We start from the raw sequence: 24132 nt of genomic DNA on the forward strand, positions 1-24132 counted from the left end.
TTTGAAAATGCCAACTCCATGAACAGGAAATAGAAATGTAATCAGTGTCCTTGTGACTTCACAGCTCTTTATACAAGAGCTTTCAGTGTTTGAACACGGCCCCACAGAGAGTAAGGCTCTATATACATGTATTTCTAGCGTTTCAGATCCAATCTTAAACAATTCCGGTTTCTATCATTTTGACCCTAAGTGTTTCAGTCGAACCAACATAGGGTTCTTAGGTCTATAGCAGGCTCCTCAAACTTTTTAAACAGGGGGCCAGTTCACTGTCCCTCAGACCATTGCAGGGCTGGAGTATAGTTTTAAAAAAAAACTATGAACAAATTCCTATGCACACAGCACATATATTATTTTGAAGTAAAATTACTAAAAGGGAACAAATACAATATTTGGATTTGCATGTGTTCCGCGGTCCATATTTTGAGGGCCCCTGGTCTATAGACTTGAATTCTTATGGTTTTTAAACACGTTCCTATAGAAATGTCAAGTCATTGAAACGAATATATAAATGTAAACAGTATACTCATCATTTCACAGCTATTGGAAAGTCAGTTTTCATAGTTTGAACACGGCTGCATTGACAGTTAGGGTGTATTTACATGTATTCCTAGAGTTTCAGATCCCTTCCTATACAATTCCGGATTCAATCATTTTTATATCTACGTGTTTCAGTCTAACTAACATAGTGTTTTGAGGTCTAAAGATTTGAATGTTAAGGGTTTTAAGTAGGATTCTTTTAAAAAAACCAACTGATTGAACTGGAATTATAAATGTAAACAGTATATTTGTCATGTTTGAACACGGCCCCTCAGATTGTTAGGCTCTATTTTTATGTAGTCCTAGTGTTTCAGATACCTTCCTGTACAATTCCAGGATCTATCATTTTGATTTCTAAGAGCTTGAGTCTAAGTTACACTGTTATGATGTCTATAGATTTGAATTTTTAAGGGTTTTAAGTAGGTTTCCTTTAAAAAGCTAACTGATTTAACCGGAATTATAAATATAAATGTATATTCCTCATTTCACAGCTGTTTAAAGTCAGTTTACAGTATTTGAACATGGCCCAATGACAGTAAGTCTCTATTTACATGTATTCCAAGTGGTTCATACACATGCCTTACTAATTCACTGGTCTATCATTGTGAATTCTAATCTATTTAATGTCTTTCGGGCAGTTCTCAAACCTTATAATCATAAATTTTTAAAGATTAAACCAACTTTTTAAAAAAAAATGCTCATTAACTGAGCAGTAATTATGAATGTTAACACTATTATACTCATTTCACAGCAGTTTGAACCTGAATTCTTAGTGATTTCACACTTTCCTACAGATATTAAGGCTCTATTTATATGTATAACAAGTGCTTCATGAACATTCATACAATTAGGCTGGTTTATTATAGTGAATTTCAAGTTATTTTCACCACACTCTTTCAAAAACGTCAATTCATTGAGCAGGAATTAGGAATTTAAAACACTATCCTACCCATTGCACAACTGTTTGAAAGCTCTATTGACATTTATGCTAGCTTTTTCAACCACTTTTCTAATCATTTCCCTCATCTATCCTTGTGAATTCTGGTGGAAGCACTTCTTTATAATTTCCTTGGTTTTCAAACAGAAATTCTTGATAATTGTAAAACAAATTCTTCCCAAAACACTAACTCATTCATGGGGAATTACGAATGTAAACACTCTCCAAACCATCTCAAAGCTGTTGGAACACTAATTCTCATTGATTTAATATTGCCATACACATATGAAGGTTCTATTTACATGTGTTACAAGTGGTTCATACACAGGCCTTACTAATTCATTGGTCTATCATCGTGAATTCTAATCGATTAAATGACTTTCGGGCAGTTCTCTGAGCTTATAATCATAAATTTTAAAAGATTAAACCACCTTTTTAAAAAACTGCCTATTAACTGAGCAGGAATTATGAATGTTAACACTATTCTACTCATTTGACAGCTGTTTGAACATGAATTCTCAGGGACTTTACACTGTCCTTCAGATATTAAGGCTCTATTTATATGTATTCCAAATGGTTCATACACATTCATACTATTTTACTGGTTTATTATAGTGAATTTCAAGTTATTTTAACCACATTCTTCCAAAAACGCCAACTCACTGAGCCTGAATTATGTATGTAAAACACTATACTACCCATTGCACCACCGATTGAAGGCAAAATCCTAATGTTTTAACATGACCTTACAGATATTAAGTGTCTATTTTCGTTTATGCTAGGGTTTTCAATCACTTTTTTAATCATTTCCCTCATATCCTTGTGAATTCTGTTGGGAACACTTCTTTAATGTATTATTGGTTTTTAAAACAGGATATTTTAAACTTTAAAACACATTCTTTCCAAAACACTAACTCATTCATGTGGAATTACAAATGTAAACACTCTCCAACCCATTCTGAAGATTTTGGAACGTTAATTCACATTTATTAATACTGCCCTGTACATATGAAGGCTCTATTTACATGTATTTCAAGTGGTTTATAAACATTCCTTACTAATTCACTGGTCTATCATTATGAATTCTAATAGATTTAATGACTTTCCTGCAGTTCTCTTAGCTTGTAATCATAAATTGTAAAAGATTAGCCCTAGCTGGTTTGGCTCAATGGATAGAGCATTGGTCTGCAGACTAAAGGGTCAAGGGTTCGATTCCGGCCAAGGGCACATGCCTGGGTTGCGGACTCGATCCCCAGTGTGGGGCGTGGCGGAGGCAGCCGATCAAGGATTCTCATCATTGTTGTCTTTATCTGGTTTTGGTATTAGGGTGATGCTGGCTTCATAGAATGCGCTTAGAAGTGTTCCTTCCTCTTGAATTTTTTTGAATAGTCTGAGGAGGATAGGCTTTACTTCTTCCTTGAATGTTTGGTAAAACTCCCCTGTGATGCTGTCTGGCCTCAGGATTTTGTTTGTGGAAAGCTTTTTGATGACTGCTTCAATTTCTTCCATATTTATTGGCCTATTGAGATTTTTAGATTCTTCCTGATTGAGTTTTGGAAGGTTGTATTTTTCTAGGAATATGTCCATTTCCTCCAGGTTGTCTAGTTTGTTGGAGTAGAGTTGTTCATAGTATTTTTAAACAATCATTTGTATTTCTGTGGGGTCTGTTGTTATTTCACCTCTATCATTTCTGATTTTGTTTATTTGGGTCCTCTCTCTTTGCTTCTTGGTGAGTCTGGCTAGAGGTTTGTCAATCTTGTTTATCCTTTCAAAGAACCATCTCTTGGTTTCATTGATATGTTGTATTGTGTTTTTGGTCTCTATGTCATTTATTTTTGCTCTAATCTTTATTATTTCCTTCCTTCTTCTCACTTTGGGCTTTTCTTGTTGCTCTCTTTCTAATTCTTTGAATTGTAGAGTTAGATGATTTTCTACCATTTTTTCTTGTTTTTTGAGTTAAGCCGGTAGAGCTATAAACGTCCCTCTCAGGACTGCTTTCATTGTGTCCCATAGGTTTTAGATTGTTGTGTTTTCATTGTCATTAGTTTCTAGGATGTTTTTAATTTCTTCTTTGTTCTCATTGGTAACCCAATCAATATTTAATAACATGCTATTCAGCTTCCAAGTGTTTGAGTGTTTTGGATTGTTTTTATTGTAGTTTATTTCTAATAATGTGAAAAGAAATAGAAAATAAAGCAACAAACAAAAACAGGAAAACAAAGAAAAAAATAGATAACAAAATAATAAAAATTAAAAAACATAAAAATAAAAAAGTGAAGTGTTCCTTTGGCTGGCTTAAGATCCCAGTCTTCTGTACTGTAGTGTTTCTCAGGTTCCAATTGCTGCCAGCTTCTTTGGACTCACAGGGATTATTTAGGTGTTTTTTTTTTTAATCCTTTGTTTTTTTGTATCCATTCAGGTACCCTATGCCTTTTCACTGGAGCATTTAACCCACTTACATTTAGGGTTATTATTGATAAGTACTTATTTATTGCCATTTTAATTCCGTATGCCTAGGTTTCTCTCTGTGTTTCTCCTTCTCTTTACAGCAGTTCCTTTAGCATTTATTTTAATGCTGGCTTGGTGGTGATGTACTTCTTAGCCTTTTTTTGGTCTGAGAAGTTCTTTATTTGACCATCTATATTGAATGATAGCCTTGCTGGATATAGTAATCTTGTTTCAGATCCTTGTTTTCGATTACCTTGAGTATTTCATGTCATTTCCATCTGGCTTAAAGGGTTTCTGATGAGAAATCAGGTGTCAGCATTATGGGATCTCTTTGGTAACAGTTTGCTTTTCTCTTGCTGCCTTTAGGATTCTCTCTTTGTGTCTAAATTTTGGCATTTTAATTATGATGTGTCTAGGGATGGGCCTGTTTGGTTTCTTCTTACTTGGGGTTCTCTATACCTCCTGAACTTATGTGCCTTTTTCCTTTACCAGGTTAGGGTAGTTTTCTGCCATTATTTCTTCAAACATGTTCTCTATTCTTTTCTCCCTTTCTGCCTCTTCTGGTACACCTGCAATTCTAAAATCGTTACATTCTATGTTGTCCCACAACTCCCTTAAACTGTCCTGTTTTTTAATGCTTTGTTATTGTTGTTGTTCTCTGATTGAGTGAATTTTTTCAACCCTGTCTTCTAATTCACTGATTTGATCTTCAGTTTCCCCTAATCTGCTTTGTATTTCTTCCAATGTGTTCTTTATTTATGTTATGTCATTCTTTATTTCCGACTGTTCTTTTTTCATAGTTACTATATCTTTTTTCATGCTGTTGAGCATCTTTACCATCATCACTCTGAACTCTGTTTCAGATAAATTTCTTATCTCTGCTTTATTTATCTCTTCTCCTAGATGATTCTCTAGTTCTTTCATGTGGGGGTTGTTTCTTTGTTTCCTCATTCTGGCTGTCTGTCTGAGTTTGTAACTATGCCTCTCAGTCTCTGGTGCAGAACACTGTTAAAGGCTGTTTCTGATTAAGTAGACCAGGTAGAATCCAAGCCTCCAGAGACTGCCTCTGCCTAGAATAGCGGTTCTCAACCTGTGGGTCGCGACCCCTTTGGGGGTCAAGTGACCCCTTCACAGGGGTCGCCCAAGACCATCGGAAAACACACATATAATTACATATTGTTTACAGTAGTAAAATTACAGTTATGAACTAGCAACGAAAATAATTTTATGGTTGGGGGTCACCACAATATGAGGAACTGTATTAAAGGGTCGCTGCATTAGGAAGGTTGAGAATCACTGACCTAGAGACTGGTAGACTTGGATTGCCTCCAGGCAATCATCCTCAGGTGTGGTGAGAGATTTTTTCAACAGGGTGGGGCAGTTGCTTCTGCCTGGAGGCTAATTGTTTTTGTTTTTTTGTATCTTAAGTGGCCTCAGGGTATGATGTTTTCCAATAGGAAAACAGCCTGAATTGTCAGCTGTCACTCCCTGGCAGACAGCAACCTGGCTGCTTTTCACAGCCAGATGGTATGTGGGTACCCTCTTCAGTTTTGTTGCTCTCTGCTGAGGGGCCCAGCTTGGGGATTAGATTCCAGAGTTCTTAGTGGCACCCCCAGCATCCCTTCCCTCCCCCCTCCGCTCCCGGAGCCACAGCTGAGATATCTCTGCAACTTCATTTGCTATCTGTAGGCATCCAACCAGCCCTTTCCCACCTCTGCCCCTCCTACCAGTCTCTATGCAGTCTCCACTTTCGGTCCTTAGGTATCAGGGTTCTTTCCTGCAAGTCTTCTGTTGATTATTCAGGAAGTTTTTTTGTATTTTAGTTGCAATTCCAGTTTGTTCCTGGGAGCATGTCCATGCACCATCCTCTTACTCTGCCACCATTTTTAATCCCTGGGAGTTGATTTTCTTTTTAAAGGGTTGTCCTTGTTTTGTTTAATAAGTTTCCTCCAGCAAATTTGTGAAGTTTGTCCCTTTTGGAGTGTGCAGACATTCGTGTCTGTCCATTTATAAAATGTTTAAATCTTGCTTCCTAAGATTTGCTACTGGGTCTGCATTGCTTAGCATTTAGCCAAAGATTGGACCAAAGTTCTCTTTACACCTCTTCAGTTAGGACTTCCACCTGCTGATGGATCTGTGTGTTGGCTCACAAGGACATTCAAAGTTCAGGTCATTTTCAAGTCTCCCCTGGTTTTGCAAATCCCAGAGAACAAATGAATCAGTTGTGGAAGAGTGTTCCACATGTTTCTTGGTTACTCTTACAGAGAAAACACATTAATGACAGCCTTTGAACTGGAATTGGAAAATGTTTGCTAAGGGATTTGGTAAGGCATCCATCTCTCAGTCATTTTTCATTACAAAATAAATACTAGTCTACACATTATTAATTCCATTAGCATAACTTAAATGAGTGTGCAGGAAAGCAGAACCAGGGCATTATTTGAGTCTTAGATAGGCATGAGGATCCCAAGCAATTCCTTACTACAGGGCATCTGCTCTGGGTACAAAATTAGTTTTACAAAAATCTAGGAATGGGAAATTTTTAATTCCAATTGCTTGTTTGTCCAAGGAAACGCAGACACTCAGAGTTGGCCTAACGTTTACTCTATCTCTGGTCCACAGAGAAACTCCAGGGTCCACTGACCTGGAGTCCTGGTGACTGGTTCCTACCTCTCTGCAGCTGGGTCATGTCTTTGATCCTCAATGCAGGCTGAATCAGGAATGTCAGAGCCTTCTCGTCACATGTCACTACAGAGAGCCTCTCCTGTAAATCTGAGGAGCAAACAGGGTACAATAGATCATTTTCTAATTGGGCTGCTGAAGGAGGCAAATGCTTGGTCATCATCGTTGAAACCATTCCCATGCCCAAAAACCAGTTGGTCTAGCTAAGCTGAGTCATCTTGAGAATTTTTTGTTGTTGATTTGGTTAATTGTTCTTTTACCAATGAAGGCACTTGTCCCTCAGCAGGGACCCCTTCACCAGCAGCAATTTTTGTGGAAGGCCCAGGCATTCAGCTTCTGGGTTTCCATTTCCAAGCAATTTTGCGAACTATTGAACCAAAGAACAAAATGGCAATAAATGGCCTCAGAAGAATAACTCCCTAAATTAAAATCTATGTGTTTGTCTTGCTGTAAGATTTGTGTACCCAACTTTCACATTTTCCTGGTGCGTTTTATGCAGTGTTGGTTTCTGTTACTCTTCATTTTGGCTAGCTCCTGAAATCATTAGCAAATGTAGTAGGAATGTGGTGAGCTCTGAGTTAGCTGGTTTTGTGTTAGCTGTTGCCTTGGGCCTGCTCCTGCTCCTGTGCGTTTCACCCACCATAGCAGGCTTGGTCCTATTGGAGTTGCTGGATCAAGAAATACACTAAAAGGAGTCTCTCTTGGTGCTCACATGTTTATACCAGTTACTGTGGAGTATGGAGTCAACCTATTTTACCTTCCTAAGAAATAGAATAAAGATGAAAAGACAGGAGTTGCTGATAGAGAAAGATGAAAGCAAGGGGAAATGAGTATTTCGATTTTAAGTTTGTAAATCTTAAAGAATATGGAACATGTATGGAGCACAAAAGGCTTCATACTGGTGAAGATGATAAGCGCAGTAAGCAAATTACTGAAAAATTTGGCTAAAGGGATTTGAGGAAAAAATAGGTATTGTATGTCATTTTAAAAAAAAATTTTACCCTTCAATAAAAACAACCTCTCTTGCTTGCATTTTACTTTTCTTGCTTTTTCATCTGCATCAAAAAATTTCCTCAATATGACATCTTTCCGGTGAAATCTTTACCGTCCAGTTTGCCTTCCCTGCGAACCTGCCATAAACTGTCAACTCCTTCACCAGTTACAAAAGTACATCTTGGAAACTTCTTCAGTCTGATTGTCACTGTAAAGATATTAATATAATAATCATTTATAATTATAATGGAAAATATTCCATCACAATAAAGAATGAAAAATCCCTGATATGTCTAAAGTGGGCAGGATTTACATAAGCAAAAAATACTACCACATCGCTAATCGTGTCAACAACAAGAACAAACCAAAACTCCAAAAATGAAAGTATCGCCCTGCCTAGGAGCTCAGTTGGTTAGAGCATGGTCCAGGTATGCCAAGGTTGTGTGTTTGAATCCCAGTTCGGGCACATATAAGAAGCAACCAAGAAAGAATAAATAAGTGGGACAACAGATATTTCTTTCTGTCTAAATAAATAAGAATATTTTTAAAGATTTGTTTAAAAAATAACTACCAAAAGCTAAGAGGAACATATAATAGGACTTAAATAAATTGAGAGACATCATATGTATCAGCATATACTGATTTAAGAGATTGTCAGTTAAAATTAATTCTCAAGCTAATTAAAACTTCACTAAGATTTCTTTTAAAACTTGGAATACTGATTAGAACTTCATTTCAAATAACTTTAAGGTAAACATTGCCAGGAGGAGACTGAAAAAGAATAATAAAGAGGGGGAACATTGAAACTGTAAAACACTACAATACGTTTTATAAAGAAGTTAAAATAGTGCAGTGCTGATGCAAAAAGAAGCAGACAGTTCAATGGATAAAACAGACCACCCCAAAACAAAAAAACATAATCTGAGAGTTTAATGCACAGTAAAGTGACATTTAAAACTAGACGAGAAAAGCTGGTTTGGGACAGGTGAATAGCCATTTTTTAAGGAAGTTCTTAAATGTGAACACCATGCTCCAAAATAAATCTTGGATTGATTAAAGATTTATTTGGCCCACCTCTTACACAAATTAAATGTAAGAGGTAGGCCAAAGGGGGAGGATTAAGAGGCCTGCGGAAAGGTGCTTTCATCTGGAGAACGGGCACTGGTTTCTCATTAAATTTGCACCTGCAGACACATATTGCCACAATCTCTGAAACCATGAAAACATCCTTCTGTTGTTGCATCTGCTAAATTCCCTAGAGGTTGGCTGGGGCCAGAGGGATGTGGAACAGATATAAACTGGGGCACTGGGAGATGTAGAGGTGTTTTTAACGTGAGTTTTCTCAGGGACCAGACCTTGAGCATCCTGAAGTTCCACACCACCCTAGCCCTGGTCGTAAGCAAAGACTGCTTTTTCACGGGGTAACTATTGCAAGCCTCTGGACACACCTGGCCAACTGCCAGGGATGTTTGAACTGAACCCAGACCTGCCCACAGGCAATCACTGAGATTTTTTTTTAATTTTAATTTTTGTTAATCCTCGCAGAGTATATTATTCCATTAATTGTTTCTTTGTGGAAGGAAGGGAAGGAGGAGGGGTGGGGGTGGCAGAGAGAGAAACACCGATGTGAAGGAGACTTTGGTTGACTTCCTCCCGAACGCACCTGATGGAACCAGGGATCTAATCTGCAACCTAGGTTCATGCCCGTGACCAGTTATGGAACCCGCCACCCTCTGGTGCTCAGGCAGAAGCTCTAACCAGGGAGACACATCCACCAGGCAGTCTCCGCGATTTGAGTTACTTGGGCTTTGCACATGGGCTCTGGCTGCCCTTGACCACAAGGCCCTCTGCACATGCCTCGTGATGTCAGAGGCCGTTGCCTGGTTACTGTGATTCCGAGGGGAGAGATGCTAAACTGCCAAACTGCCCTGCTTGAATGCTGTGGCGTGAGGTGGTTGGCTAGAGAGCTAGTATTGAGCTCAGGAGGCGAGAAAAGCGGAGGGAAGGTGCGGCTTCTCTGAAGCCCTGACTCTCCGCCATGAAGAAGGTGTTTTCTTTTCTGAAAAGTCCCAGGGTGGCGGCCATGGACTCCCCCACCAATCCTGGGAGCAGTGGCGTGGGAGCCCGAAGGCCTCTCTTTCGAGACACAGATATGGGAGCGATCCACAAAGCTGCCAGCGTGGGCAACGTGCGGAAAGTGAAAAAAATCCTATTGTTCAGGAAAAGTGGCCTGAACGATAGGGACAGGATGAGCAGGTGATGGGGACTGGGCGGCTGGGGGCCCGGGGTCCACTGGGAGGAGGCGGGTGGACTTGGGAGAGACGCCCCTTGCGGGTCTCAGCAGGTGGGAGCAGCCTCCTGTCAGCCAGGGCGCTGCAGCTCCTCCCTGGTGGACACCTGGCCTGGGGTCTAGCCCTCAGACCAACTTCATGAGCAAAGACAACACCATAAGGACCCGCTCACAGTGCCTCTTACAGAACACTTTACTGACAACTTTTGAGTGATGTAACTGCATATCAATAATGGAAACAAAATTAAGTATATACAGCATTTTGTACTAGATTAGAGACCTGGTGCACAGAATTCAAGCGCTGAGGGAATGGGGGGAGTCCCTCAGCCAGGCCTGCACCCTCTCACAGTCCAGGACCCCTCGCTCCTTACCTCCAGCCTGCTCACTGCTCCTTAGTGCTGCCGCAGAGGCAGGAGAGGCTGCTGCCACCGCCGCTGCCCTCACCAACTTTGAACCCAGCTTCCGGCTGAGTTGAGCTCCCCCTGTGGGGGCACACTCACCACCAGGGGCTAGCTCCTGCGTTGAGCGTCTTCCCCCTGGTGGTCAGTGATATCATAGCGACTGGTCATTCTGCTGTTCGGTCGATTTGCATATAAGGTTTCTATTACATAGGATGTACACATTTTTACACTATAATGTCACATGCTATAGAAAAATGAATAATGAGAGAAATAATTCCCATAATCGATCACCCTCTGAGCTAAAAGTTCTTTGGATAAAATCCAATAACCGCTTTATATCCGTGTGCACCTATGTTCCTAATGGCGGGACCTCAGAAGGAACTTTGAGTGGGAAGATGGCTGTGGTCCTGATTAGGAAGACTCACTTTCTCAAAATGTGTGCCTTCCTATGTTTATCAATTTTACAACCAAGTAATTATGTTTTAAAATTGTTTCAGTTACATGCTATCTTTCATTGTTGTGATGAAATTAAGAAAATTTTGTATAGTAGACACAGGTTTACCCTTCTAGCTATCATCAGGTGCTATAAACTTTCAGAAAGTATTTATTTACAGATAAATGATTGGAACAGAATGGGAAATTCCAAACACCCCAAATATATGTAAGACTTTAGAAATTGATACTGATGACATTTCATATTTGTAGAAAAGGGTCAGTTAAAAATGGTGGAAATTTTCTGTTAAGTATTTGGAGAAAAATGACTAGATTAAAATAAATTCCTGATTAAAAATTTTAAATATAGAAAATGAGAACAGTACCAGAAGAAAACACAAAAAATTATTTATACATTTTTTTAAAAATGTTGACCAAGACTTCAAGAGCAAGATTTCAGGAGATTGACTGAGCAATATAAAAAATTCAAACCCACTGTGTATCAGAAAATAATATTATCAAAATCAAAGAAAATGTGCTTGCAAAATATTTGCAATGTATGTGTATCAGAGGGAAAAGTATGTCTTCCTTTTACAGAGAAGTCTTTAAAATCAACAAGAGCCGAACCGGTTTGGCTCAGTGGATAGAGCGTCCGCCTGCGGACTCAAGGGTCCTGGGTCCGATTCTGGTCAAGGGCGTGTACCCTGGTTGCGGGCACATCCCCAGTGGGGGGCGTGCAGGAGGCAGCTGATCGATCTCTCTCATCGATGTTTCTAACTCTCTATCCCTCTCCCTTCTTCTCTGTAAAAAATCAATAAAATATATTAAAAAAATAAAAATAAAAATTCATAAAATCAACAAGAAAAAACTCTAATTTGAAAGCGGACAAAGTGCTTTTTGCATAAGTATAAGTGACCAGCATACAAAGGGAAAAATATTTAGTGTCCTGGTAAGAAAGGAATAAGTTAAAAGAGGAGTTAAATAGTATTTTCCATCCAAAAAATTTGTGAAGTTGACCAGCGATTGTCTTTATATTCCTACTTCAAGTTTAAGTTGCTTTTGATTTTGAAATAGGAAATTTGATGCTGAGCACCACACTTAGCATATGTATTCCCTCTACCCATCAATTCTATTTATACTAAAATATCATTATGAAATAATTAGATAAATTACACAATTTGTTTTACTCAGCACTTCTTAAAATAGCAGTGTATTAATAAGAAAGACTCAGTTTGGTTATACATACAAGCAGACTATGATCGTTTGTTACGGAAAAAATATGTGCAAAATGTGAGAAAATTTATTTCTGGGCATTTGTATTATGAATGAACATTTCCTTTTTAAAAAAATATAATTTCTTTAATGAACATATACAGACATTCTAGTAATATGAATTGATTTCTCACTTTCTGTTTATGGGAATTTTTTGGAAAATGTTTTGAGGCTTGGTATCTTCTGACAACTATTGGCCTCTTCAGAAGTAAAGAGAATATTTTTATTTTTATGTTTACTTTTACTGTTGACACTGTTACAGATGTCCCCCATTTCACCTCCTCAGTGCCCTTCCACCCAGCGCCCTTCAGCCTTCACGCATTGCTGTCTGTGTCCATGGGCTGTGCACATATGCACATATGTTCTCCGGCGAATCTCTTCCAGTTCCCCCGCCCCCTCCCTCTGAGATCTGTCAGTCTGGCCCATGTATCCATGCCTCTGCTCTTACTTTGTTTGTCAGTTTATTTTGTTTGTTAGATTCCACATGTAAGTGAGATCATATGGTATTTGTCTGTCTCTGACTGGCTTATTTCATTTACTATAATAACCTCCAGATCCATCCATGCAAAGGGTATAAGAGCGCCTTCCTTTTATAGCAGCGAGTATTCCATGGTGTAAATGTACGACATCTTTTTCATCTGCTTATCTACTGATGGGCACTTGAGTTGTTTGTCACCTATGCCTGTAAGCACACCATATGTGTTTTACTTCATATAGCTTTATTACATATAATATGTAAATGATTATAGCTTAATCTTTTTCGTTGTGTGGTTATAAAAATGAAAAATTCAAAATAGTGCCCTGACTAGTATGGATCAGTTGGTGGGAGCATCGGCTGGTATCCCTCCTGTACACTGAAAGGTCTCAGGTTCTTTTCAAGTCAGGGCTCCTATCCAGGTTTCTAGTTTGATCACTGCTTGGGTGGGGTGCCTATGGGAGGCAACCAATTGATGCTTCTCCTTTACCTCGGTGTTTCTCTCACTCTCTAACTCTCCTTCCCGCTCTCAAATTAACTAAAAATAATTTTTAAAAAACATTTAAAAATGTTCTTTTTGTTTTATTGTTGACAGTATTACAGATGTCTCCCATTTTTTCCTTTTTTGTCCTCCCTCCACCCAAACCCCACCCCACCAGGTGACTTTCCCATATTATTGTCTGCGTCCATGGGTTATGCACATCTGTTCTTTGGTTGATCTCTTCCTGTCCTTCCACTACCACCCTGGTATCTGTTGACCTATTCCATGCATCCAAACCTCTGGACATATTTTGTTCATCAGTATGTTTTCTTCATTAGATTACACATATGAGATCATGTGATGTTTTTCTTTCTCTAACTGGGTTTTTTTCTTTAAAAAAGTAATAAAATAGAAAATATAGGCGAACCATGGCCTGTGGGGATCGGCCGAAACAGGCAGTCCAACACCACCTGCCGCTCCTGCCTGCCACTTTTGCTCATCCCAGCCCCACTGCACTTGCCCCCACCACTGTTCCTGCTGCTCTGCTGCAGTCTCGGGGCTGTGGCGGCCAGCCGTAAGCCTTGTATCTGGCGCCTGTCCATCAGCTGAGCCACGCTCCCGCTGTGGGAGCACACTGACAACCAGGGGCAGCTCCTGTGATGAGCGTCTGCCCCTGGTGGTCAGTTCACATCATAGTTACTGGTCGAGCAGTCGCATAGGCTTTTATGTTTATACTAGAGGCCAGTGCACAAAATTGCATGGCCCTGCCCACTCACGTGCACTCCACTAATCGGCACATGCCCCACCCACCCACGTGAACCTCACTGTGCCCGCCTCACCGAGCCTACCTTTCCACAACCACCCGCCCACCGCCCAGCCACCCGCTGGCCGTCAGCCTTGGTCCAATCGAAGCTTGTGGGCTGCAGGGGAGGGACTGAGAGGTGCTCCATGCACCTCCTGGTGACTGGTCATTTGGTCATTATGGTGTGAAGGCATTACGTCCACTGGCTTTTTTATAATATAGACTAGTGGCCCAGGGCACAAAATTTGTACACATTAAAAGGGAATTAATTAGAGGAAATATTTTAATATTGCTATTTGCCCTTTCTCTATAATAGAAGTGTCAGAGCTGAAAGAAAATTAGTAAAATGTATATGAAAATTTTCCTCCTGTCAGAGTCTGGAGCACACCGTGGGACCCAGAGTCAAGTTCCCAGCCACCCACTGCACCTCGAAATTGCATGAGACCCAGACCCGGCCAGCCCCACCCCCACTGGGCAAGATCCAGACCCAGCCAGCCCCACCACCATCAAGCCCCTCCAGGCCTGGCATCAGGGCAGGGGGCATGGCCTGAGGTCCCCCATCTACCCCTGTCAGGCGGGGGGTGCGGCCTAAGGTCCCCTGTCAAGCCCCACCAGGCGGGTGGCACAGCCTCAGGTCCCCCACCCAGACCCAGCACCACGCAGCCGCAGGTCCCTGATGGTCGCTCATTACCGCTTGTTACGGGAACCCTGCCTCTGCTGTGGGCACAGCCATCTTGTGGTGGCCTGATGGAGTGAGGGTCAATTTGCATATTATCTCTTTATTATATAGGACTAGAGGCCTAGTGCATGAAATTTGTCCATGGGGGGTGGTCCCTCAGCCCAGCCTGCACCCTCTCCAATCTGGGATCCCTCAGGGGATGTCTGACTGCTGGTTTAGGCTCTGTGGGATGGGGCCTAAACCGGCACAGATCAGGCCTAAACCGGCAGTTGGATATCCTTCTCACAATCTGGGACCACTGGCTACTAACCGCTCACCTGCCTGCCTGCCTGATTGCCCCTAACTACCTCTGCCTGTCTGCCTGATGGCCCCTAACTGCTCTCCCCTGACAGCCTGATCATCCCTAACCACCTCTGCCTCTGCCACCATGGCTTTGTCTAGAAGGACATCTGGAAGGACATCGGAAGATGTCTGGTCTATCTGGTCTAGTTAACATATTACCCTTTTATTAGTATAGATAGATAGTATTCCATTGTGTAGGTATACCACTGGTTTTTAATCCACTCATCTGCTGCTGGGCACTTAGGCTGTTTCCAAATTTTAGCTATTGTAAATTGTGCTGCTATGAACATAGGGGTGCGTATATTCTTTCTGATTGGTGTTTCTTATTTCTTGGGATACATTCCTAGAAGTGGGATTGCTGGGTCAAATGGAAGATCCATTTTTAATTTTTTCAGAAAACTCGATACTGTTTTCCACAGTGGCGGCAGCAGTCTGCACTCCCACCAGCAGTGCACAAGTATTCCTAGTTCTCCACATCCTCGCCAGCACTTGTTGTTTATTGATTTGTTGATGATAGCCATTCTGACAGGTGTGAGATGGTACCTGATTTTCATTTTAATTTGCATCTCTCGGGTGATCAGTGACTTAGAGCATCTTTACATATGTCTCTTGGCCTTCTGTAAGACATTCTGAATTAAAAATTGGATTCCAATGTCAGAGATGTTAAAGTGAGAGAATATAAGCATTTTAGAATAATTGAAATACTGTGTTCTTCCTAATCCTTAAAACACATGTGCAAAGTAGGTATAATGATATCAGTTTGCTAATTGATATGTTGTCTTTGTAAAGTGGTGGTAATAGTAATAATGATACTAATATCATAATTATTAAGCTGTTTTTATGTGCAAGTTACTGCAGTAAACACTTTGCATAGATTCTCATTAAAACAAACAGTGGTGTCCTGTGAGATGCCTATTATTTTTATCCCCATTTTGTTGATGAGGAAATGGAAGCCCATAAAGGCCAAGTGACAGCTAATAAGTGACAATTAAAATAGGATCAGAACCAAGTTAAGCTGAATTCCCAGGTCATCCTCTCTGTATTCAAACAGGCTTTTCCTTCACTAATGTGGTGAGTAACAAAAACTAATAAATATTGTACTGTCTCCAGAAGAAAATTAAATATTTGCTTTGAAGGCATAGAGAGAAATGTTTACAATTACGTGGATATTGTAGGCTTTCATCTGGTGCCCTCTAATTCTCTAAGCAGTCCTCTCACTTTCATAGGACTGCTCTGCATGTGGCCTGTGGCAAGGGCCATCCGAGAGTGGTGAGACTGCTAACACGTAGACATTGCCTATTGAACCTCTGTGACATTGACAACAAAACGGCTCTCATTCACGTATGTATTAGCCAACTATGTCAACATGAGAGGGGTTTAATTGAATTACTTAGAATAAAAATGAGTTTATCTCATTTAACGAGAAGCCATTGGTGAAACTTGTGGAATATTTACTTTGAATTCCTAGAACTTATAATCTATTTCTTGGCATAATACTGACAGGCCATACAATATGACCAAGAGGAATGTGCAACCATTCTTCTAGACCATGGTGCCGATCCAAATGTAATGGACATCCACGGCAACACTCCTCTTCACTATGCTGTCCTTGGCCACAATACAGTGATAGTGGAAAAGCTACTTTCCTGTATGGCAAATATGGAAGCAAGAAATAAGGTATAGATCAAGTAACTCTATTTACAAAATATTTGAAATACATGGTTTCACTTTAGTTTCAAGCCTTTTAAAAATTGTATGTTCTATTAATTTTAAAGAGAAAGGAAAGGAGAGGGAGAGAGAGATAGAAACATCAGTGATGAGAAAGAATTATCCATTGGCAGCCTCCTGCCCATCCCGTCTGGGGATTCATCCCACAAACTGGACATGTGCCCTGACCTCCTGGTTCAAGGGTCAGCACTCAACCACTGAGCAACACCAGCTGGGCACAAGAACTTTCTTTCTTTCTTCTTCCTTCCTCCCTCCCTCCCTCCCCCCTCCCTCCCCCCTCCCTCCCCCCTCCCTCCCCCCTCCCTCCCCCCTCCCTCCCTCCCTTCCTTCCTTCCTTCCTTCCTTCCTTCCTTCCTTCCTTCCTTCCTTCCTTCCTTCCACACAAAGATTTTCTTTCTCAAATGCATACACTGAATACAATAGATCAGGCCCTATCACCATGGAAACACTCCAAAGCCCAGTCGGGGCTGGAGAAATGTAGTGTCCATGGTAGGGGGCGAAGCTCTGTCTCCAGCTACCCTTCCATCCCAGAAGGAAGAACTTCCTGTTAGTGCCTGGGAGTGGGAGATAGGCTCAGAACCCACTAAGGCTGAAGGCCTTGGGGAGTGAAGTGATGCTGGGGACTGGCTGCTGTGCTGCCAGGGGCTTAGGAAATGGTGCTGCTGGGGATGGGTGGGAGGAGGAGGCCTAGTACCCAGCAAGGGGACCTGGGTGAATGGAAGAGGGAAGAGGAAGCCCCAGTCCACAGGCAACAAAATAACAACAGGATACCACGATAGGAACACAGATTCTGGGAACCCGTACTGTAAATGTTGGAAGTGAGATTTCGAGAAGGATGCTGCAGTTAATCTGTTGAAGAGGCAGTGGAGGGCATATTAAAGGGAAGAACAGTCAGTGACTGCACAGGGGTGAGAAGATAGGGGATCCTTTTATTTATTTTTCCTCCTCACCAGAGGATTCCCCCCCCCCATTGATTTTAGAGAAAGTGGAAGGTAGAGAAGGATGAGGGGTGAAAGAGAGAAACATTAATGTGTGGGTGCCTCCTGCATAGGCCCAGACCAGGGCTGGGGACCAAATCTGCAACTCAGGTGCAATCTCTGGAATGGGAATCAAACCTGGATCCTTCCATGAGCAGGCCAATGCTCTAACCAGTGAGAACACCAGGCAGGGCAAAAGGGGCTACTTTTTATTTACTTTCTATATCATATGTGTAAGTTCATAAGTTTTAATGTTCAGTTTGTATATATATATATATATATATATATATATATATATATAATTTAATAAATTATAAACTGTTTTTCTCTTTATACAGGATGACTTCACACCATTTTCACTTGCTAAATATGAAAACAAAGAGAAAATGGTGGAATTTTTAGTAACTAGAGCTTCAAAAATCAATCACATGGAAAGGTACAATTGCTCATTCCTTGTTTTATATTTGGAGGGTACATTTATTAAAGCTAGGGCCAGTGAAATAATGAAGGGCTTAGTTGGAACTATTCTAAGCTGCCAGAGAGATTGAAATAAAGCTGCAGGAGAAGACCAGATTTTCTCCTTTGTTACCAGATCTGTCCCTCCCCCCCCCCCCAAGGACACTAGAACATCTTTGTTTAGGCAGTGGAAGGTCCCATGTCACCTTTCCCAGAGAAGTAGGCAGCAGCTTGCCTGAGACTCCATAATTGAGGTTGGCCCCTCAAAGGACCTCTTTGCCATAAGAATGAAACATTCCCAAGTGAGTTGAATTTACCTCAGGTTTCAAAATATTTTAAATTATGCCTCACATGGAAGCCAGTTAGAAAGCTCTGACTCAAGAGTAGGTTAAGGGTCCTTACAATTGCTAAGACCCCATCATGACTCATCAGTATCCATTAGTGACAAGTAGGATTCTGTCATCCAAGCCAATTGGGTGTGGACAGGGATATTAAGCATCATTCTCATAAAGATCTGCTGGCTCACAGTGTGAGTAGATAGGGAAAAGATAGTAGTGGTTCAGGCCACGTCCTGACTTCTATTAGTTTTCTGCGGTTGGCATGATTCACAACAATAATAAGGGAGCATTGTGTTATCTGACTTCATGAGGTAATGTATTTGTACATACATTTAGTTGCAAGTTATATAGTAGTTAAAACACCCTGAATTACAAACCACAAAGAAAGAATAATAACCAAAATCCTATATAATAAAAGCCTAATATGCTAAATGTCTGGTTGTCTGGTCATCCATTCAACCAATCAAAGCATAATATGCTAATGATACACTAAGGCCGCTCAACCGCTCACTATGATGTGCACTGACCACCAGGGGGCAGATGCTCCAACTGGTAGGTTAGCTTGCTGCTGGGGTCCAGCCAATTGGGACTGAGAGAGATGGGCAGGACATGCCCTGGAGCTCTCCTGTGGTTCTTCCCTGGCTGGCCAAACTCCTGCTTCCCTCCCCGGCTCCGATTGTGCACCAGTGGGGTCCCTCTGCCTGGCCCTGCACCCTCCCTCAGTGGGGCACATTGACTGTCAATTAGTTCCATCCTATATAATAAATGGCTAAAAGGCAAATCAACTGAATGGTGGAATGACCGAATGCTAAGATGCACACTGACCATCAGGGGGCATAAGCTTAACACAGGAGCTTCCCCCTGGTAGTCAGTGCACTCTCACAGGGGGAGTTCCACTCAGCCAGAAGCCCTGAGATGGGCTCATGACTAGCAAGCACAGTGGCAGTGGCGGGAGCCTCTCCCACCTCCGCACTAAGGATGTCCGACTGCCAGCTTGGGAGTGGGCCTAAGCTGGCAGTCGGACATCCCCCGAGGGCTCCTGGACTGTGAGAGGGCACAGGCCAGGCTGAGGGACCCCCTGCCCCGAGTGCATGAATTTCATGCACCGGGCTTCTAGTTAATATTTTCTGAGAACTGCAACATTTGAATGTTAGAAACTATGAAAAACCCACATTGAGATTTCATTGGGATTCTAAAATAGTTTCAAAAAATAAAGCTCATGAAGAGATTTTTCCCTTGCCTTGCTGTTTCTCCAAGCATCTCTTTTTGCTGCAGTATTTAATTTAATTCTTGAAACAACCTTCGAGAATAAGGCAGTAAAACTGGTATTTTGTAGAGGAGGACCTTGAGCCACAGAAAAGTGACTTGTTTGAGAACAAATAGCTGTTGGTTATAGAACAGGGATGTCTGAGTTCAAGAGACTTGCCATTATGTCAAGCTAACCCTAATTAATTCACCAAACTATATTACCCTCAAATCATGACTGTTTCGTGCTTTAAAAAAAAAAATTACATGCTTCATAAGAAGTTTGCAGAACTTACAAGTTTGAAGTGTATAGTAGATTTAAAGTTTTACTCTTGACTCTGATGTTAACTGAAAAACTCTAAGAATTTACAATATTAGGGAAATATTTTTATGTTTGTATTAACATAGTAATATTATTTATCACCATTTTTTTATTGATAGCAAAAAACTAACTTCTAAATATAAAGAAGATAGACCTATAAGATCTTCTGACGGTAGCAATCTTGGTAAGACTTCTGATATTGAATTACTCTTGGTGGTCCTACCATGGATGAATTAAGAGTAAGTTTTGCTAATGAAAGAGCAATAAAAAAAACCCACCAAACAATGTGTAAGTTGCATGTATAGTTTTTCTTAATCTCTTCCTTAATAGAATAGTATTCAGTATTATTGAAACAGTTAATTATAGGTAATTCTAAAACCTGGGGCAATAGTGTTTGAAAAGAGGTTCATTTATTTAGTCCCAAACCCTAAAATCCTATATGATATCTTTATGTAAAAAAGAAAAATGACTTTAAGTTATGTTGTTGTATGTTTCCTCTATATTCACATTCTAACTAATTGGACTTGTTTTAAAAATGAATCTTTTGTTTAGTTTTTACAGCCAGTGGATTACATTTAGTAAGTGAAAACCTGTTTTTACATAGTGATTTGTCTCACTAAAAAAGTCACTAAAACTGGAAACTCAACAATACTTTCCTGGTACCACAAACAAATGGCAAACAATAAGAACTGCAGCACTTAGTGTGCGACAATCTCGATGAGAATGTTTTTCTTGATTTCAGAGAGGAAGGGCAAGGGAGAGGCATAGGAACATCAATGATGAGAGAGATTCATTGATTGGCTGCCTCCTGCACACCCCACACTGGGGATCGAGCCTGCAAAAGCGGCCTGTGCCCTGACCATGACCCGAACTTTGATCTCCAGTTTCATAGGTCAGTGATCAACCACTGAGCTGTGCTGGCAGGGCCCAATGAGGTTATTTTTCAAAGATACCTACCAATAGCACAGAAGTCAGAAAGGCCAAATCTGTTGAGAATCATGGAGTATTTTATATATAATGACAACAAGATCTCACTATTATCACCTTCATTCCTCAGAGGTCAAAACAGAATGAGATATGATGATTCATTAGAACAAGATGTTTCCTTCTGTTTGTTGGGTAATTGTCAGGACACTGTAATTTCTTTAGAACAAGATGCTCTGTTACCATTGGTCAGAAGGTAATCATAATAAGTATTCAAATAACCCAATTCAGAACTCTACAAATTACATTAAAATACAAAAGTGTTTCACAATGACAAAAATGCCATAGTGCTACCCAGATGTGGCACCTAGTTCATTGTGCAATCAGAAATGTATGAGGACACCTTGGACTTGGTAGACCTTCATCAGAGGACTTGTGTAGGCTGGTTTTGCAATTTTTAGGAAATACAAGGATGAAATGATGTTTTGACCTTGAAGTTTCTCATAATATGAGAGTGCTGTCCCTGGTTTATTTCTGGGGTTTTTTGTGTGTGTTTTTCCATCAGAATTTTCAATTTTTCCCCAAAAAATTTAATTATTAATTTGTTTGCTTACTGGTCTACTATTTAACTCTCAGCTTCCTTTTAGGTACTGAATGCTATTCTTATATTGCAGAATTGAAATATTTTAAAAACACAGTCCCTGCCCTCTAAGAATTTGTTATTGTCATTATCATTCCTATTACTTACTATACTTTATTCAGTGCTTACCAGGTGGTAGAATGCACTAGGACTTTATAATTATCATCATTTTTTTTTATTGATGTGTAGTATGTGCTAGCCTCTTTAAGTCCATGATGATAATTAGTTTTAAAAACGTGGGTGAGGCCTTGGCCCTGTACATCAGTTCTTAAAGCTTTGTTACCAATATGCCAAAGTTGTGGGTTTCATCCCTGGTCATGGTACGCACCAGAACCAACCAATGAATGCATAAATAAGTGGAACAACAAATCAAAGTTCTCTCCTTTTCTCTCTCTAATCAATTTTTTGTAAGTAGTTAAAAATCAAAGAAAAATAAAGGCGTGCTTGGACGCCCAAGCCTTCCTCCCTTTCTTTTCCCACAGGGATGCATCTCCTAAACTCTGAGGGACCCCAGGAGGCTTACAGCCAGAGCAACAATGGTCAGTGGCAATTTATCCCGGGCAAACCCTCTAAACCTGTCCCCAAGACCCTCTTTTGTCTGACCACTTAGTGAGCCTAGGCTCATTTCCCCATCCCTTTCTTGTTTCACTATCCCCAACTTTAATAAATGTCCTCTAAAGTTCACACACACACTACAAAAATTAAAACAAATAAAAATGTGGGTGGGATTTAAAGTAAGCATGCAGATGGAGGAGAAGTTTGCCAGGTAAAGGGGCAGAGGGGTTATGTTTGGCGGGGGAAACAGGTATTGCGATTACACGTTAGGCAGCAGGAACTGCAGGGCAAGAGCTAAGATGTACACGTGAAGTTTATGGGGTTCACGAGCAGTGCCGTTTCAACGTGAAAATGTGCGCTACGGGAATGGTTGGAATGAGGTGAGTGCTTAGCTAAGGCAGGGTTATGAAACCCTTTCTACAGAAAGGACTAGATCTTATCTTGTAGATCTTGGGAACTTATCAGGTAGAATGCTGTTAGCTTCAGATAATAATAGGTGGCCTAATTAAGAAGCTGAAACAATAGGAACCAGGATTGTTTGGGTGGCTCAGTGATGACATAAGGATCCCAGGTGTTGTCCCTTATGCAGCTGTGAGGTTGTCAGTGTTTATGCCTGCTTTCCTGGTCAGTAATTGGCTATGGCTCCAAAGCATCCTATTCTCACATGGCAATATGTGAAGGCCAAAGCACTGCTTTGTTCATTTTTAAATTTTTTAAAGTCTACTTGGCACACAATATATTACTTTCAGGTGTATGACATAGTGGTTTGACGTTTACATATCTTATGATGGGTTCACAATGAAAAGTCTAGTAACCATCTGTCACCAAACAAAGTTATTACAATAATTAACACATTCTCTGTATTGTGCACTAGATCCCAGTGGCTTACATATTTTATAACTGGAAGTTTGCACTTCTTATTCATATTCTTTATTTCATCCCTCTCCTCAACTATCCTCTGGCAACCATCCGTTTGTTCTCTGTAGCTACAGGGTGTGTTTCTGTTTTGTTTGTTTTGTTGTTTTAGATTGCACAGGTAAGTGAGATCAAACAGTATTTGTCTTTCTTTATCTTATTTCACTTAGCATAAACACCCTTTTGGTCCATGCATGTTGTCCTAAATGGCAAGATTTCATTCTTTTTTATGTCTGAGTAATAGTATACATGTATATACACACATATATAATCATATATATGTATATATACATATATATATATATACATATATATGTATATATACATATGTATATATACATATATATGTATATATATTGCACCTTCTTTATTCATTTATCTATGGAAGAACATCTATGCTGCTTCCATATCCTGGCTATTGTAAATCTTGCTGCAGTGACTAAGGGTGTGAATATCTTTTCAAATTCGTGCTCACGTTTCTGTTGGATACATACCCCGAAGTGGAATGGCAGTTCTATTTCCAGTTTTTTGAGGAGTGTCCACGCTGCTTTCCACAGTGACTGTGCCAATTTACAATCACTTGAACAGTGCACGAGGCTTTCTCTTTTCTCCATATTCTCGCCAAAACTTGTTAGTTATTTATGCTTGATGACAGCCATTTTGAGAGGAGTGAGCTGGTACTTCATTAAGGCTTTCATCTGCATATCCCTGGTTAGTGATGCTGAGATATGTGCTTTCTTTAACTTAAAAAAAAATACGAACAGACTGTCAAACTACAGCAGGAAGACCGGGGAGGTTTGGAGGTGGAGGGTGTAAGAGATCAACCAAAGGACTTGTATGCATGCATATAAGCATAACCAACGGACACAAGACACTGGGGGGTAGGGGAGGCTGGGGGAAAGTCAAGGGGGGGGGGGAGAGACATATGTAATACTCTTTGTAATACTTTAGGCAATAAAACAAATTTTTAAAAAAGAATAATAACCAAGATTGAAATGTAATTGAACTCTTTATGTGATTAAAAATGTTTTGAGAAATTAGTTTACACATCAAAAACAGTATGGTGTTATTGATATTTAGTGAGAGAGGATAGGAAAGGGAGAGAGAGATGGAAATAGCAATCTGCCCACCCCTTCTGGGTATCAGGCCTGCAACCCATGTGGCCTGAGTGGGAATAGAACCAGCGACCTCTTGGTGCATGGGACAATGCTCAAGCCTCTGAACCTCACTGGCCTGGACTATGTGTTTCTTGTAAATAGGG

The 24132-nt window shown here is 40.5% G+C and overlaps 1 protein-coding gene and 1 long non-coding RNA gene across 2 annotated transcripts in view; both read left to right on the forward strand.

The window, feature by feature from the left end:
- The first annotated feature begins 15874 nt into the window (after positions 1-15874).
- LOC132226699 (uncharacterized) lies at positions 15875-17936 on the forward strand. The gene is made up of 3 exons (XR_009451072.1): positions 15875-16112; positions 16275-16448; positions 17815-17936. It is a non-coding gene; the product is annotated as an uncharacterized LOC132226699 (long non-coding RNA).
- Positions 17937-19964: 2028 nt separating this feature from the next.
- Positions 19965-24132, forward strand: part of LOC132234599 (putative coiled-coil domain-containing protein 144C) — a 53988-nt gene continuing 49820 nt past the window's right edge. The window contains exons 1-2 of the mRNA XM_059695707.1: positions 19965-20021; positions 21884-21940. Of these exons, the coding sequence (XP_059551690.1) occupies positions 21886-21940 (55 nt within the window). The 5' untranslated portion in view covers positions 19965-20021; positions 21884-21885. The remainder of the gene's footprint in view (positions 20022-21883; positions 21941-24132) is intronic.

The sequence above is a fragment of the Myotis daubentonii genome, chromosome 1 (genome assembly GCF_963259705.1).
Source record: "Myotis daubentonii chromosome 1, mMyoDau2.1, whole genome shotgun sequence".
In the NCBI taxonomy this organism is placed as follows: domain Eukaryota; kingdom Metazoa; phylum Chordata; class Mammalia; order Chiroptera; family Vespertilionidae; genus Myotis; species Myotis daubentonii.